This window comes from Rhea pennata, chromosome 10 (assembly GCF_028389875.1).
Source record: "Rhea pennata isolate bPtePen1 chromosome 10, bPtePen1.pri, whole genome shotgun sequence".
NCBI classification, from domain to species: domain Eukaryota; kingdom Metazoa; phylum Chordata; class Aves; order Rheiformes; family Rheidae; genus Rhea; species Rhea pennata.
In genome coordinates, this window is record NC_084672.1 from 16387465 (window position 1) to 16405528 (window position 18064).

Sequence of the window (18064 nt, forward strand, 5' to 3'; positions counted from 1 at the left end):
AAGTAGTAAATTATGGCAATCTATTTAATTTTACTAACACAGCTGTTCAGACAGTAACGTTTGGATGATTTTAAAAGTAAGATCACTACATTATGACTACTGAGACAAAAATCATGACATTTTAGTAGTAAAGGGGGGGGGGGAAAACAACATTCATGGCTGCTTACTCTATTCCTCCCTAGCTGGCATAAGAAATAGAAACAAGAGCATATAAAACTGTCATGATTTTTTTCTAGGCATTGCTCAAACGGTGAAATGCGCCCACGAGAGGTCAGTTCATCTGTTCATCGACTCCCTGCTTCACAAGGACAAGCAAAGCACGGCCTACTGGTGCAATGACATCAGCACCTTCGAGCAGGGGATGTGCCTCAGCTGCCGAAAGAACCGCTGCAACACTCTGGGCTACAACATCCGAGAGGAAAGGCTCCCCAAGAGCAGGCGTCTCTTTCTGAAGACAAGAGCGCATATGCCTTTCAAAGGTTCGTGGGAACGCATGCCAGTCTCCAGGCTGGTGACGAGCTGTGAGAATAAGCCTAAGCTCTGTGGTCCCTTGTACTCATCTATTAATGCTTACAAAATCTACAGGGATCGTTGGCCCATCGGGGCAGCTGAGCGTCCCGGTAGGCTGCCCGCAGATCCTGGCTCTTAGTATTTCTATGGGGAAAAGCACGTTGCCTACTTACCACGCACTGTGTGTGGATTCATGGCCTCTGAGCTGCTCCAGGTCCCGACTGTCAGGACTTGCCAGCAATAATTGTTCTGTTTGAGTTTATTGTAACATAGGCAGGCTAACAGCCAAACCAAAAAGGCAGGAAAATTGCTCCAGCAGGCCTGTAAAACTCCTTACTCCAAGCATGACCAAATTTTGTCTGTAATTAGTCTATGAGAAGACACAAATTATTACTTTTCCAGCAACAGGCAGATGAGAGAGAATAGCAGGAGTTTTTCATAGGACAGAATTGTAGCACAAAGTGACTCGAGCTTTATCTCCATTAAATTACTTCATCAACAGAACAATGTGCCAGTTTTCTCGCTGAGCTCGCAGAGACAACCAGTGTCACATATTACACGCGTTGCGAGGGGCAGGGAACACAGCCTCAGGGAGAAACAGGGCCGCGGCGCCCCCCCCCGCCGAGAGCCCGCGGCGAGGGCACTGCGGGAGGGAGGGAGCCGGCGGCCACCGCGGCGCCCAACGGCCGCGCCCAACGGCCGCGCCCAACGGCCTGCCGCGGGCCGCGCGAGCGCGCGCCAGCGAGGGCCGCGCGCGGCCGCCGGCGGCCGTTGGCGCGGGCACAGGCCCCCCGGCAAAGCCCGCGGACGGGGGGGGGGGGGGGGGGGGGGGAGGGGGCTCAGCCCGCGCTGCGCTTCCCAGCTGCCCCCGGGGAAACCAGAAGCAATTTTGTGAGGTGCTTCTGAATCAGCTCCGAGAGGTTTCCGCTGATGCGGCTCCGAAGCACGCGGCTGCTGCTCCGGAGGGGCCCGCTCTGCCCTCGAGGACCTGACGCAGCTGAACCTGGCAAATCTCTTACACTTCTTAAAACGCCACAGGAAGCTCCTTAAATTCCGGAATTTTAGAGACCACATGTAGTTCCTGCTTTTATTGCCATTCGGAGCAGTTAGCTGCCGTCAGACTGGAGCAGGCCTGCTGCTCTGACAGCACACAGCCCTCCAGCTCACGCGGCCCGGCGCCAAGGGCGATCCTCGGTATTGTCTTCCTCCCTGTACACATTTCCTCATGAAATCATGTCCTGATGGCTTTGATTTCAGTTTTTAAAGATAACTGCATTTTTATTCTTGGAACAGGTTTTGAATAAATAAGTAAATAGATGTGTTTGTGGCACCTACCCAAATACCAGTGCCCAGAACAATAGATTCCTTTCAGAGGAGTTCTGAGACAAGGCAGCGACTGTGGGACGACGGCAATGAAGTGCCCTTTGTCCCTCTCGGGGAGATGTCTGAAGCACAGAGAGAAGAAATCTGAGAAACTTGGCATTATACTTCACAATCCTCCGCATTTCTTTAGAAAAGCTGATGTTTCATTTTTCAAATTAATGGCATTACTGCCATTCTGGAGTGTATGTTAATCCACTTCAAAAAAAAAAGTTGTTGCAAAGACGTTAACATTTATAATAATGCTGTGATGGGACTAAGTCAACCAGAGGTTTTTACATATATATGCTCTCACCTTTCTCCTGAAAAATGAGGCTAGGTTTACTAGAACATGTAACAGCAAACTTTAACAGTAGAGAAAACTCAAAGCAAGACTGAGCAGTAATAAAAGCAATTTGTAAACAAGCTCGGCCTACTTTGTCCTCATCAGGTTTGCTTTGTGGCTGGCAGCAAACAGCCACCCATATTCTTTCCTGCTGAGTAACGCCTTTTCAAAGGAAAACGCGTGAACAATGGTTCACGAACATATAAGAACTATGAAACAACAACAACAGATAGCTTCTCTGACAAATACCTTCCATTGCAAAAACTCCCCATGCTACACACACACACAAAAAAAACCACCCAATCTCTCATATATAAAGAGACTGAACAGTTCAGTGGAGCCATTCTCAGAATTGACATTACCTGCCAAGTGTGAAACGAGTGAGAAGAAATGAGGAAAAAGCACCTACCTATACGGTAACTGTGCTGCAATAATAGTTAACAGAATCATTTCCTGTGTGTAATGTGACCAGGTGACAAGGATAAAACACACTCAGATGCTCTATGGCCTTTGTTAATAAAAAAATATTTGGAGTTTCCTTCCTTAATATTTAGATCTATTATTTTTGTTGAGAAGCAAGTTGGCAGAGAGCATAACCACATTTTACGCTGTAGAAATATTTTAGAGCAGAGTAATGTCAATTTACTTCAGAAAATCTCCAATATCATTGCACATCTGGCTTCATTTTTATATGATTGTGACTGTAACAGTGATTAATCAGAAACATAAACAGTATGCCCTGATCGTGGTATCCAAAATGCAGTGCCAGTCACCAAAAAGTTATTTGGAAAATAATAGATCTGATGTTGGTGTTGTAAGCAGATGAAGAGCCAACATTGCTCTGGTATCTTCAAATCAAAAGTACAGATATCAATAGTCAACAATAACTTTTTCATAGTAAATTTAAACCGCTACAGCCAAAACCCTATTCCTTCACCAGGCAGATAAGCATTGAACATTCAAATCTAGCTGACAGTATCTATGTGCACATGGTGTCTAACTGTAGTTTAAAAAAATTTACTAAATATCAAACTGTTCATATCATGATGATATTAATGACATTTCTATAGCAATGTGCTGAGCAGAGTCATGTTGTTAACAGATGCATGCTATGCACAATGTATCATTATGCAATCAAGAGAAGTTCGTGAATCATCTGTTTTGCAGGGAGATTTTGTAGCTGTTCATGGAGAAAAAGGCTGGCCACACTGTTCGGAGCCTCCAATCTGTATCATACATCTCTAACCACGTCCAGTCACAAGGATGCTTTCCTGGTTAGATGGAGGATTTGCTTTAGAAAAGCTGAAACATTTTCCAAGAAATAATGTTTTATCCTACAAAAGGAACTCTCTCTAGGTTGCCTCTTTTCCCTGTCCTTTAAATAGAGCAACAGGACTCTAAAACCCTAAGGGATAATACAGCACAGCAACAATCAATGTCGATGTTTTAATTGCAACAAGTTTAAAAGGTAACAAAAATGTGAATCAAGGTTCTGCTTTGAAAGGCAAATTTATTTTGCCAGATAAATCTATAGTGTCTTTGACTATTCATCTTCTCACTTTGCTGATTCTTTTCTACAGTTTATCACTATCAGTTCAAAATCCATTTCATCAACGAAATCCAAGAAAAGCAGGTAGACCCAACTTTTACCATCTCTCTGACAGGCACTAAAGAGGATGCCAAAAACCTGCCCATCACACTGTGAGTATTTGATATCTTTTGCCATCTTACAAATGAGAAAACAGGCCATTTTGTAGTACCTTATCATTTACATAATAATGCTATGAATGAACCATTTTAGTACAGTTATGAAGTGGAGATGATCAGGAAATTGTTACCAAGTCATCTCAGCCACAGCCCCTAAAACCCACAAAACTTCACAATGCTCATAAAGTTGAAAAGTGTGAAATATCTCTATAAAATAAACCTGGTAATCTTGGAAGTTCTCTGAAAGTTAAGTTTCCTGTTCTGTTATGTTCAACCTATGCCATGGCTAAGGCATGTTATTTTAATTAAAACACATATATACATATGTATATGTATATATATATGTGTATATATGTATATATACACACATAGAAGCAGATGTAATTCCAGTAAAGAATTCAGGATGTTTCTATTGAAGGACTCTGTGTCTGTATTAACAAAAGCAAAGGCAACAGGATGGATCAGCATTTGCTCTTGTGGACAAAGGCCTAGTCTTGCTTTTCTATTGCTGTCAGAAACCACAGCTGCTTTACCAAGTACCTAAGTTTCTCCTGCTTCTGCTTTTTTTCTAGCAGGTTGTCATATTTCACCACTTTACTCATCTGGAGAAAAAGCAGAGAAATCAATGTTTTCCTGGAAAAGGGAGAGGACAACTCTGGTTTCAAAGAGAAGAACCTCTTTCATCCATATTAAGCTACATTAACTAAGATAGCATTATTCTGTTTTTGTTTTCTGCAGAGTTGAAGGTATTATTGGGAATAAAACTTACTCCTTTCTCATCACACTGGACACTGATATAGGTGAACTAATAATGATCAAGTTCAAATGGGAAGGAACAGCAGTTTGGGAAAATATCTGGGACACAGTTCAAACTATAATTCCCTGGACAAAAGGCACGCGTCGACCAGGACTTATAGTGAAAACAATACGAGTAAAAGCAGGTGAAACACAGCAAAAGTAAGTGTAAAGAAAACAAAAAACTTTTCTGTAAAAACAAAACAGAAATTTGGCATATGGCTTTATCCTAGATGAGATACAATCATCTGAGTCCCAGCAGTCACACCAACGCTGAATTTATCTAAGTACAATTTCTGGTTTTCTGGTTCTTTACCTCAGTTCATGCTGTTTTTTAAATGACTCGTGAAAGGAATTTATTTATTTATTTATTTATTTGTTCTCAAGTCAGAAAGGAATAATGGAAAGTAGTAACTAGCATCTTTTCCTCTGCATGCACTCTACAAAGCGGATGGATTTCCAGCTTCAGTAAAAAATACCACTTAAACTCTGTTTCACTCTTGCCACTAATCTGAGCTTAAGGCAGAGGCTTAAGGTAGAGTAACCTTAGGTGAAAAAGTTTTGTTGCTACTTGGGAATAGAGGCTAGAGAAGGATTTAGGTCCCAGGTCCTAAGAACTACCTCAGTGAGTACTGAAATGGAAACATTTTCTACACAACTGATGACAATTTCTTCCTTATTTTTATCTCACTCCATAAGGAGTGTACAAAATTCCAAAGAAGATACAATGCAAGATATATTGGATTCCAAATTAAGGCCATGAAAATTCAAATTCTTACAGAAATATTCCAAATCTTAATTATTTGCTTTTCAATAGCTACTTCATAGAAAAACTCAGTAATATCATTCTTAAAAGTCTAGAGTAGAAGAATTCAATACAGAACTAAGCAGTTACCTGATTTTTTCATTGCATTCACTGAGGTTAACAGTTTTATGATAAATTTCGTTTATTTTTGTGTCTCATTCATGTTACACCAGTCTGACCTCTGATAGTTGATAATGAGTTACTAAACTGTGCAGCCTTGTAGAAAAGGTTTCTGGAGTGCTGAACTGCAGAAGCAACATTTCAACTACAGACAGGATGAAATTTCTGTAGTGGGTAAACAGAATCTGAGCAGTCCTGGGAAGTAGGGGAGGGAGGAAAAAATGTCTATACTTCTCATACCACACCTTCATTAGTATTGACAACCATTTGTGCACTCTGGTTGTGCTTTTTTTCCCCTATGATATAAAGTAAGTGATGTGAATTTTGTCAGAGAACTCTGAAGTACCATCATGCAACAGTTTTCCAGAGAAAAAACTTCTGAATGCAAAGTCAAGTTGCTTGTTTTTTTCTGCCGATTGCTTTGGAATTGGACCACCAAGTCTGAGTGGTGCTGTTCTTTACATACAGCATTAATAAAACTTCTGAAACTGCTTATTCTCACAGGGGAATTTTGGCCAGAAAATAGAATAGCAAAATGTTATAATGATTCCCACAGCTTTACTCCTTTGAGAAATTTTAAATGAGCATTTTAATTAAGGTTGATGAGAAAAGCATGTCTTACCTTTTAACTGCAGCTCAGCCTCAGAAGGTGTTTTTCCCTGCTAGAATCTTTCTCACCAGCACCAGCTGTAACCTCTGCAGATTTTCTGTGGAACAGTACTCATTGGCAGAGCTGCACCTCCTTGATACTGACATGGAAGACGAATAAGACAGTGATCTAAAAATAATTTTTCATACTTACAGCTGCAAGGGAAAGGGGGAGGATATCATTTACTTGTTCTTTTTGTCCTCACTGAAAATGTATTTTGTGGGTATTTTCCTACTCCTAACCAGCACTTACTTTCAAGGCTACAGCATATTGGAAGTCTTTTTCTGTTACATCTCATGCTGTTTTTAAAGTAGTGATGCGAAATCAGTACTGATCTAGCTGCCAAAACAAATTGAGCATAGTACACACTATAAATTAGAGAGCCCTACTTGAAGAGATTTTGTACCTTGAGAAGAAAGGTATGCAGACTGAAAGGATATCAGGTAAAGTAATTTTTCTAACCAAAAAGCTGCTCTCCAACAGTGCTTATAGGTCAATAACATGGCGGCAGCCAATTCTACTTAGGTGCTACTTAGGGAATCCCAGCAAAGAGGTAACTGAAGTGGGGAGTTATTACACCTCCATAAAATAATGTGGGTATCTTTACATACTTAATACTCTTTAAAAGATCTTTGCTGCAAGCAGAAGTGTGAGTTTGTGCAAAGAGATTAATATGCGCTGATTACATGCTGTTCTCTTCCTGTGCAATCTCCGAACGTAAATAAAAGTCTTGCAATGTTGTAGTAATGCTTAGGAGTGAATGAAAGATTATTAGGTGATTCTAAAATAGAGAATGAAGAATGCTCAAAGGAAGAGTATTTTCTTCAAAGAAAAGAGTGGCGAGATCATGGTCTTCTTGGAAAGACTAAAACCATGGATTAAAAATCAGAAAGTTTGGAATTTAAGTATCAAAAATACTAGAAAACATGTGTCTTCAGTTACTTGTCTTGTGCTTTCTTGAGAATTCTAATGGACTGTTGATAGTATTGTATGTACGTGCATTTACCTTTACTAATTCGCATTGCTCATGGTGTTCATACATGGAATAAATTTGCATACACAACTGTGTATACACAATATACACAATAAACAGTGAGGGTACAATTTAGCAGAACAGCACATTGTGTATGATATCAGAAAGAAATGGAGCAGTCATGTACTCTGTCACACTCTTCTTGCTCTGCACCAGTATCTGGCTGCTAGATATATCTCTATCCTCACAAGCCTGTAAAAACAATGTGATCCCTTCCTGTAAAGACAGAGTGAAGAAAATGAAAGATGTTTTATACTGAAAGCATCCCTAAAAAGTAACATTATACTTACATGTTGTATTTTCTTTCTAGAATGACATTTTGTTCTCAAAGCATTGACAACATTCACCTTCATCCAGCCCAAGAGAAAACATTTGTGAGATGTGAAGATCGCTTTCCAAAACAAAACAGAAAGTTTACATGAGCAAGAACACAAAAACTACTCACCAAAATGCTATACATTTAGTAAAACATTTTAAAAATATAGAGCTGTTTTACACAGATTAAAATATCCTGAGAGTTTCAGAGGTAATGAAGAAAATACATATAAAATTTAGATTTTGTGATACAATGGTAAATTGAAATTTGTAGTTCATTCAACTATACTCTCAAAGCGATCAATTAGCAATTTCATCAACAGAAAACGTTAATTTTTGATTGTTTAAAGCTTTGAAAGAGTACCTGCTCATTAGAAATTGAAATATTACTATTTTAAAAAATCATTACTGTAAGTCTTTGAAAATGTATTTTGTTGGATTTGGGGGAGGGGGGGAGAAGAGAGTCTCATTTCCAATTAAACACTTTGAAACATGAACAGTGAATAGTATCAGTTGAACATTTTCTAATTTATTTACTAATGAAGAGGGAGTTAATAATTTATAGAAAAAAATATTTCCAAATAGATAACTAAACTAACAAATAGTTTGAGCTTTTTACTTTATAACCTTCAAAAACAAACAAACAAAAAAAGCTCTCAATGTAGAAAATGTCTGAGCTAACCATTATAATGATAAGACTAGCATTTTTAGGTGATGCAATTATTTTGCTTGTGTCCCCTATTGGAAAATGCTTTGCTGTTACATGTTGAGATTAACTATTTTAATTAAACTAATAATTTACTTCAATGATGCTTAGTACACTACACACAACTCTAGCACAAATAAGTTAAGTAAACTGTTTCTTAAAAAAATTTATCTGTATATGTAAGCCTGAGTTTTCAGGTTTTCAAATCACTGTACAGTAGTTTTTAATGATTTCAAACTGCATCAATAAATGGAAAAAAGGAAAATGGTAAAACTCTTAGACATCTTCAGTACATAAGTAATTTTTTTTTAATTTAAACATACAGAATTCCATTGTTTCCTATATCATAATAGAAACTTTATAAAGAAACACTCTTGCATTGTCTCAGATTATTTTTATTTTCTGGTTATTACAGACAGTAATAAAAAGAAAAACAAATATTTCATTTGTCACTTGATAATGCTAAGCACAATATTCATTAGGAATTATGTTTCTACAACTCTGTATTCTGAATGCAATTTGTTTTAAGTTCTAGATTGAAAAAAAAAAGTTTAAGGTAGTCATAAAACCTGGAGCAAAGAATATATTCCATACCAACATGACACAAAATTTCAAATCAAAATATACAGATGTTACTAGGATTAAAATGAGGTTAACTTAAAAAATATGACAAATGAACAAGTTAAGCAGAACTAGCAATACTGCAAACAATGAACAGTGTTCAAATGTTGGATGTAGACATCTGCTGACTATTCAGAATATTAACTTTTAAAAGCTTTTTTTTTCCCCCATAGCTACTATTCAATTTAACAAATATGAATAATCAATACAGAAACAGAAAGCCTGATTAAGTATGATGGAAACTTAAGCATACTTACCTTGCAAATAATATATTGGTTATCCTTAAAGTGCAAATTTTAGAAGTTGATCCAATATATACAATGGCCACTTGGAGTACCGTATTCCTTAGGAAAAAAGTCATTCTATAGTTGGATGTAAATTCCATGTTAAAAAAAAACTTTAATTAAAAAAAAAAAAATCTGCTCAAAGCATTTTTCAAAAGCTAAGTTCATTTTTTCACCCCAATATTTCTGCTTTTTATGTCAAAATAGGAATTCCATACTCTAGGTTGCTAAACCTAATACTCGAATTTCCTACTTTGTTAAAACTATTTTTATATAGAGTATATTACAAGCACTTTAATTATTCAAAATCTCTTGGTACAATAGCCAAAAGTCAAATCAGAAACACCCCAAGAGGGAAATTTCAGTGTAAATATCTCTGAAATAGCTGGTAAATGCAAGGTTTTAGATAATTATTTCTAGTATTAATGAAACCAATGACATCCACTGGAGAGAATCAATTGCTAGTGACCTAGGGACAGCATTTTTCTTCAGGCAGAAAGTTCAAAGGGAACACATCCTAAAGAGCGACAGACGAGGAGCAAGTGATAACAGGCCCATCTTTCTAGGCAACTGAAGGTGTTTTGGTTTTTCAAGAGAACACAAGGATAAACATCATCTGTGTATGTTCTGTGTCTCTAACTCAAACCATGAGTCTGCCTAGAGTGCTTCCAGATTTCTTTTTTTTTTTTTTTTTGGGGGGGGGAGCAAAGATGCATCACTTCTATTGCTGATGTTCAGGGTTGTTTTGTTTATAAAATAGTATTTGGTTGGAGTATTTCTAGAAGAATTGAAACAGTCTCTCTGAATTGCACCTGCATCCTTGGTTACTACCAACCTTCCAAGCTATGAACTTTGTAAGCTCCCCAAAACAAACCCTGTGCACTGAGAAGGGCTTTGCTCAGAAGACAACGGGGCAAGAGACAAAGCGTAGGCAGAGCCGGGCCCTGCTCCCTGTGCCGAGCAGATGCACAGCTTCGCATTGTGCTACCCTCGACAGCTTCACCTGATGCAATACACACAGCCACAGCAGAGCAGAGACTAAGTCCTGGTTTTCCTGCAGTTGCACACCCTGAAGCAGTCAGAAACATTTCAAGCAGTAAGATCAGCATTTAATAGCTCTATCACTTACTTGGATAAGAAGGCAGGTGAAGGGACCCCAACTTTAGGGGAGGGGAAAAGGGTTTGAAAGCATTAGTTCAGGAAAAGCAGGTGATCAGCAAAGGTCACAAATCTCTACGGTGTGCTGAAACCCAAATAACAGCAATACTGCAGTTTGGGGACTAAAGTTTTTTGGGGAAAACCAACCATTTCCTAGTTCACCCGAAACAAGCCAGTATATCCTCAGATAACACACTTTTATACAGAGTGTCAAGAAAGAAAATCAAGAGCAACAACATTGAATGTTTAAGCTCAGAATGCTCTCGCAAATATGAAGCAACACATTTAACTTTACTCTGATGTCATCTTTCACAAATCCTATGTTCAATATATCCCCTCCCAGTGTATCTGAAAGTCATTATTCCGATTTATAATTATATCGGAGTGAAATAAAACCTAAACTGTAGCATCAGGCACTTAAACAGTATCCAGGTTCAGATACAACATACCACGAAACGAGGATAAGTCCTACCTGTGATTCAGCACTTCGTGGCGCCTCACCTACTGCCCACCCGAACTGCCGCTGCCGCGCTGCCTTCGGAGCCGAGAGGCAGCAAGCTCCTCCGCGGGAAACCTGGCACGCTTCTCATCGCCTCTGCAGAACACGGAGTCTCCGCCATTCAGAACTAAAAGTTCCTTTTTAAGCAACACTCTTGAACACGAGTGAAAAGGTAGACTACATCATTAGTTTGTAGTCACAATTGTTTTTGAAATACGATAAAATTTCGTATTTTAAAGGGAGCGTTATCCCCTTCTCACATTCACACCAATTCCGACTATAAACAACCCTTTGCCACAAAACAGAGAGTTAATGAATAAAACACTAAGAAATGTAAAATGATTAAGTGAATAGCTATAATCAGGAAGATTAGGTCAAGCATCAATTAACAAAAATAATATTTATGCACTCATTGGTCTCCCCCAAAACACATTAAAAATATATAGAAAATTTTTGTTTTAAATACTTAGACTAACTTTCCTTTCAAATTCCCTAAGTTCTAGACAGACATTTAATGGCAAAGATTTGCAGAAGGGCTCTGCTTTAACTGATTTTATTACCTTTTTTAAAAACCTTTTGCCTTGACAGTGCTATGGAGGTAATGAGGGGAAGCACTACGTATTTTTATATATATATATATATACATACATATATGTGTGTGTATATAGAGATATATATATATACACACACACACACAAACATTTTAGAAAGTCATAGTGAAAAAATACTACCAGGAAGGAACTCTGCATATGCTTTGATTACATCAAAGCACATATTACTCAGCCAGGGAAACCGATGTCTGAGCAGGCCATTCTCAACAAACACAGCCCGAAGAACGAGTAAAGACTAGCTGGCAGGTCTCAGCTTTTAAAAGCAGTCTTATCATTTAATCAAGAAATCAGCTATCCAAAACACATGGAAACACAGACTCCCAACTTGAAGGTTTTATAATACCCGTAAAAAGCAGATTTGATCCTTCTAAAAGTCTCGGACATGAATTGTGCATTTGAAGTATTATACGTTGAGGTATTATACGTGGGGTATTCCACTTCAAAAATAAACCTATTTTGCAAGGTAACCATTCAGTAGCTCTGTTGCAATGCTTGAATACCTCAACAGTAACTAATTTCCACTTTGAAGATAAGAACAGAGAAAGCCTTATTCTGACCTGTCATCATATATGTATTTAAAGGTACTTTTAGGCGCTTTTCTTAAAAGAGATTACATGAACAAGTATTCCCTCTTGCATTTAACTGTGTGATGCCACAACTGGGAGATGCACTGTGATAGCGTACGAATCATCCAATTACTTTCTGAAGTAAAAGTCCCTCTGAAGCAAAAAACAAAAGTTAGATGGAAGTAGAATCCATATTCCTTTGTGCTTTCAAGGTTCAAAAAGTAAATGGACCTTTAGTAGATGATTTCATCAAGTCTATTTATTAATGCATTTCAAGTTTCAAAAAACCTTACATCTTTGCACAATACCTTATTTTTTGCAATTTTAGTAAAAATTTCCAAAGTGAACAAAAAGATACTGTATAAAACACAGTGGACATGAAGTTGACAGTAGTATTCCATTTCCTTTGTCTTCACCTTCCTTTTTGTTTTACCACATCTAAACTTGCAGTGGAGAGTTCAGTGCACGTTTCTCTTTTCAGAAAACATTTAACTTAGACTCAAAATAAAATAGGGCAGCATTTGTCTGCCAAAACCCTACCACAGGATAACATTACAGGCAAAAAATCTACATGTTCCAAAGTCTACCACACTCAAGAAGTTACTAAGAACTCTTGCTGAATAAAAGTCACCATTTTAGAAATGCAAACCCACTTTCAATCTTTGCACAGTCTTAAAACAAACGTATTTTAAATGATTTAAAAGCAACTACATATACTTCTAACTAGTTAAGATCATTTAGAATTATTTATATAGTCTATTGGACTGGGGTTTCATGTACAAAATTTGTCTCTAAATCATGTACAAAAAGCTGTATTTTGAAAAAGTCACCACATACTGTACAAGTTTACAAGGAAGAGATCCCATTATATTCTGTAACATTTTTGGCCTTGCTGGCTTGCGTCACATTATGAGAATGATTGTGTAAACCTTATACTCTTAAACAAAACGAAAACAAAAAACAAACAAAGGAAGCCTGTCCAACCCTTAGTAAATTTTCTCCTAAGCAAAGCCAGGAAAATTATAGCCATTTGCGCCTCTAATTAGCTTGGTGCTTTTGGAAAACAGGCAATAAATATAACACAAGCTTAAACATTTTGTAATGCCCCTTTCAACTCCTGCATAGCAGTAAGCACCTTAAGACATCTCTTGTTTTCTCTTTAAAAATGCCAATTATTTACATTCGTGATAAAAACTTTGGAATGGGACATTGTGCTGTTGAACTTCACTACTCCTACAAAATGTGTCAGGGAAAGTTGGTAGTCCTAACTAAAGTTTTAATTCTGCCACAGTATCTGGGCAAATTATTCTACCTTAGTGGTTATCAATTAACAATACCATGCTGAAAAATTATGCAATTATTTGATAAATTAAATAATAAAAATAAAAAACTACAGCTTCTCTTTCTTACCACATCCCTCAGAATCAGGAACTTAATTACACTGTAAGAATATTTGAACATCCCAAATAAACTGGCTGCAATTTTCAACAGGTTGAATAAACAGGCAGAATTTTCTACTAAAGCATGGAAATATTTCATCCAACTATTCATTAGTTAACTGAATAATCAGACAAATTAAAAATATTTTTGCTGAGCTATAAGAAATCAGCCATTTACATAAAACAATTTTGAAACATTCTGGCATTACCAAAGTTTGCACAACACCTGTTAAACCTCTAAAAGAGCATTCAATCTTGTATGCTTTGTCTTAGCAGCTGTTTGATAAAGGATGAAATGAACGCTTGAAAAAACTTTGATCATGATAAGAAAGCTGGATTTGATTCAAAACTGCTGTGTAAAGCATCGCAGGATCCTTGACCATTATACACCATCATCCTCTGTTATCCTGAGTATGTCAATTAAACAGTAATTTCTTCATTAATAGCGGAAAAGTTTTATAATACAAAGAAACATCCATATTGCAATTCTTTTGTTTACAATTGCACACAAGTACGAGTGTACGTTAGAAATACATGTCTGCATATAACAATGTATATACATTGGCAAGTAATGTCTCCAATGTTGAGGTGGTCTAGCTTCCTAGCCTTGTCTGGCAGTTGAAAAATATATATTTTTTCAATTCTTGAATAAAAGTTTTACTAGAGCCATATTTGCCTGCAAGTGAAGAAAATGCAGCAATGAAGAGCACAGAGGGGGGAAAAGAATCACGATAACCTAGGGCTTTGTGCCTAGGACTAAATTCAAAATACTAAGAAAATCGTGTTTCTTCTTTTTGAGCTGGAAGATTCACTCATTAAAGATTAAACATCTCCACTTGTACTGAGGGCATATCATGCTTTTTTCTTCTGTTTTTGAATTAGACCGGGGACAATGACTTATTAGGTTTCTTTGGAGTGAGTTTTCCCATTGTAGGCACTAGGAAGAACCAAGGCAAAAAAGCTGCAGTCAACGTCTCATATGTCCCATCTGATAACTCTCTCTGGGCCTTTGCCGCTGCGGTGGCTGAGTGGTTTGTTGTGGTCTCCTCCTTTTTAAAGTGCCTGTTTCAAAGAAAGGCACAAGTTAGTAAAAAAGCAGAGAAGAAAAGATTTCCAGAAAACTACATTGCCTTGGCCATGCAAGTTAGACAACTAATTTTCTGAAAGGCTCCAGATCTAGACCTGCAGAGCTTTAAATAGATGATTAACACTGTGCCATATTTACAGAATACTTTAAGTCATTTATCTCAATAGTTGTTCTTTAAACAGATTGATTGTTACAAAGAGTAGCCCAGAGATAGAAAATGAAGGAAAAATCTGAGTTAGAAAACCTCTTCAATGCTTTCTGTATTTTTGACAAGCGTATTTTGTTGCAGAAAATAAGACAAGAGTTACATTTTCATGAATTGTTCCACTGACATGAATTCCATTTCGCAGTCCCAGACTATGAATTGCAGGTCTCAGCACGCTAGCGTCCCTAAAGTTTCCCTTTTAGAAGAATTTAGTGGAGGATAAAAAAATTTCTCTATGAATTTAGTTACTTGGTATACTTACCTGGAAGTGGTTTATGAGGAGGCAACTTTGGATTACTGCTTGGAGTATGAACACTGCATATTTTAATGAAACCAGCCATTAACATGATCAGGGCAATTCCCATAAGCAATACTGCCCACCAGTGAGCCTAAAAACATGAAAAAAAAAAAAAAAGGTTCTCTTTTGGGGAGTTTTTTTGCAGGGGGGGAGAAAGGAAAGGGGGAGTGGATGGAGACACAGGAGATAGGGGCCATTAAATATGGCTTTCCTTTTCCTTTTAAAAGCCATACAAAAGCTATTCAAAAACATCACTAAAAAGCCCTCTAATTTTAAAGAAAAAAAATCCCTAAGAGTTTTTTTTTTTTTAATACACACACACAAAAATACTTGACTCATTCTATTAACAGAAAAGTATTTTTCATATGATACTTCACTATCACAGAGCTATATAAGCCTAAAATAAATCAACAGTTTACACAAAGCTGACTGACTACACAACTCTAACAATGTTTCTGCATAACTCTTTCCCAATCTGCTACCAGGAAAACATATTTTGTGCAATAAGAATAAAAGAGTTCTAGTGGTCAATATATTCAGTTCCTTAAAAAATCTGTGCATTCAAATACAAAAAGTTAAAAGAGTGATTAATTGTGAGTATTAACAAAAAAAAAGAAAGAAAAAAAAAAGAAAAAAACAGGTAGAGGTATGAATAGAAGTACTAACACACAGCATTTCTCATAAGGTACTGCTGCCATTCCCTCCAGTCTGTCAGACTTACCTTGCTGCACTTAAGGTGCCTGCTTGTAGACCAACTAGCTAAAGCAAGGATTGATTATATTTTGCATAATGTTACAGTATTGTGTATATACAGCAACACTTAACGAGCTTCAAGTACTGATTTACAGGAATATTTTATATTAAAGTGTTAAGAAATAGATACTTACCACAATCCATTCTGCAATATTTTCATACAGCTCTGGATTAAATATTGCTTTCTTTAATCTAGCTAGAGGTCCATCAGCATCTACTAGCCGACATCTCATAAACACATCACAGTAGCCTTTAAAATCATTACAAGGAGATCCAGGTTGCAAAGTAATAGTTTTATGATTAAAGAGCTTCTCCCACTGTTTAGAACCTGTACTTGCACATGTACTTGGGTCCACTGAAAAGTAAAAAGTGAATACAATCAAGTTAATTCAAAACATCATTGTAATAAAACACAGGTGCATTAATACTTTAACAGACAATCCCGTATCTGTTCAAAACACTTATGAAACATTTATGTTTTACTATCAGTCTGGAAAACAACAAAAATATATTAATTCTTACAAAATACAATGCAATGTCTATCTGAAACCAAGTATTAACAAAATCTTGCTACAATCTCAAGTTAACAAAAGAAATATTAAAAAAAACAGTAGGAAAATTTCCAAGATACGAAATGCTATAGTCATGCTAAAAATTCACACAAATCTTACTTTTTCTCATGCAGCAGACATGACACAATTCTCTGTCATCCTTTCCATCTGAACTAGCACACGTACATTCCTCCAAGCCATACTTCTCACAAATAGAGCCAGCACATTGCTATTTGAGACAAAAGCAGGAATACGCAAAAATCAATTGCACATTTAAGCATACACTAGGAAAGATATTAATTTTTAATAGCTAAAAGCATGATTAGCATGTGTATAAAAACACAATGCTTAAATTAGCTTGAATTTACTCAGAAGTTTATAAAACAAAAATGATCAACTTTATTCAATTTCAGTATTTAGGCTTATTTGAGAATATTTTAAAGGAGATTATGATACTACATAATAGCTTTTTTTGTCTATCTTCTTTTAGAGACTGCAGGTGGCCCACAAAACAATTCTAGCACTACAATTTACACTGAAAGATGATTACTCACAATCATAGTTAGGAAAAGTATGTATTCAAAAATACTTTCCCTTAGAAAATAATAACAAAAATTTAACGTTGGGAAAGATTCTGTATTTCACTCCATGGTAGGACAATCCCTCAAATTCAAATAAAAAAATTACATCTATAAACTTGTTTCAAAAATCAAGTAATTGCATAAAGAGAAAATTCCTTTGTCTTTAAGCTAACCCTAGATTAGTTCCAAAATTATAAACAATATTATTTGATTAAAAATCAACCTGTGGGGAACAATGGCAACATAAGTTACTGCTCTTTAAAAGGATAACTTATTTTTTTCTCCCTCCAAGTAAACATAGATCAATTCATAAACGCCTTCCCATCAACTTTGAATAGCAACTGCCATGGCCTCTATAACACAGGAAACTAAAGCAGTATGGGGTAATTCTATATGCTCATGCATGCATGTTACATGTGCGCAGCGGGAGGAGCTTTTTATTTTCATTAAATCAAATTGAATATCTATTCTTAGTACACGAAATTTTCTAAGGCAATGAAGACTCAAGACTAGCTAGAACTACAAAGTAAATCAAGTTTTAAACAGAATTTTCTTATACACTAGAGCTACCTAGTCACTTGTTAACTGCTTCTCAAAGCCTGATGTAGCTTCACAGTTATTTAGCTCAAAGTCTTGGAATTGTGAAAAAAAAAGACTGTATTCTTACAACATTCTTGTTAAATATTGAACCCATATCAGTTCATAATGCAGTGCCCTGCAATATACAACTGGCAGAGTTGCCCGTGTTTATAAAAAACATACCCCATTTAGGCAAACTTGTGTATGCCTGTTGCAGTCTGTGAAGTTTGGTTTGGGCTCAGATGCTGGACAGAGCGCACTGACACCGTTACACATTCCTTCTCTCGCACAGTCCGAATCATTTCGGCACTTGTCAGTCTTCAGTTTGAAATTACACTGCGCAGTACAGCAAGGGCCTTGGCTAGGGCTAGAAGTAAACAGAAAAAAAATACGGATATAAAGAAAAATGCAAACAATTTCAGAAGAGCTATTAATCCTGAAACCTTCTCAAACATTCAACACATTTCTGATGTGTGTTTTTCCTTTT

General features: G+C 36.8%; 2 protein-coding genes across 3 annotated transcripts in view; one reads left to right on the plus strand and one right to left on the minus strand.

Moving 5' to 3' along the window:
• LIPC (lipase C, hepatic type) overlaps positions 1-7757 on the plus strand; it is a 59539-nt gene extending 51782 nt beyond the window's left edge. For both annotated transcript variants that reach the window (XM_062583903.1, XM_062583904.1), the window contains 4 exons: positions 237-479; positions 3796-3916; positions 4661-4879; positions 7635-7757. In XM_062583903.1, the coding sequence (XP_062439887.1) occupies positions 237-479; positions 3796-3916; positions 4661-4879; positions 7635-7746 (695 nt within the window). In that variant the 3' untranslated portion in view covers positions 7747-7757. The remainder of the gene's footprint in view (positions 1-236; positions 480-3795; positions 3917-4660; positions 4880-7634) is intronic.
• Positions 7758-12325: 4568 nt separating this feature from the next.
• The window catches only part of ADAM10 (ADAM metallopeptidase domain 10), a 54809-nt gene continuing 49070 nt past the window's right edge, over positions 12326-18064 (minus strand). Inside the window, exons 12-16 of the mRNA XM_062583920.1 lie at positions 17761-17944; positions 16538-16646; positions 16001-16221; positions 15078-15204; positions 12326-14585 (exon numbers count right to left, since the gene is read on the minus strand). Of these exons, the coding sequence (XP_062439904.1) occupies positions 14491-14585; positions 15078-15204; positions 16001-16221; positions 16538-16646; positions 17761-17944 (736 nt within the window). The 3' untranslated portion in view covers positions 12326-14490. The remainder of the gene's footprint in view (positions 14586-15077; positions 15205-16000; positions 16222-16537; positions 16647-17760; positions 17945-18064) is intronic.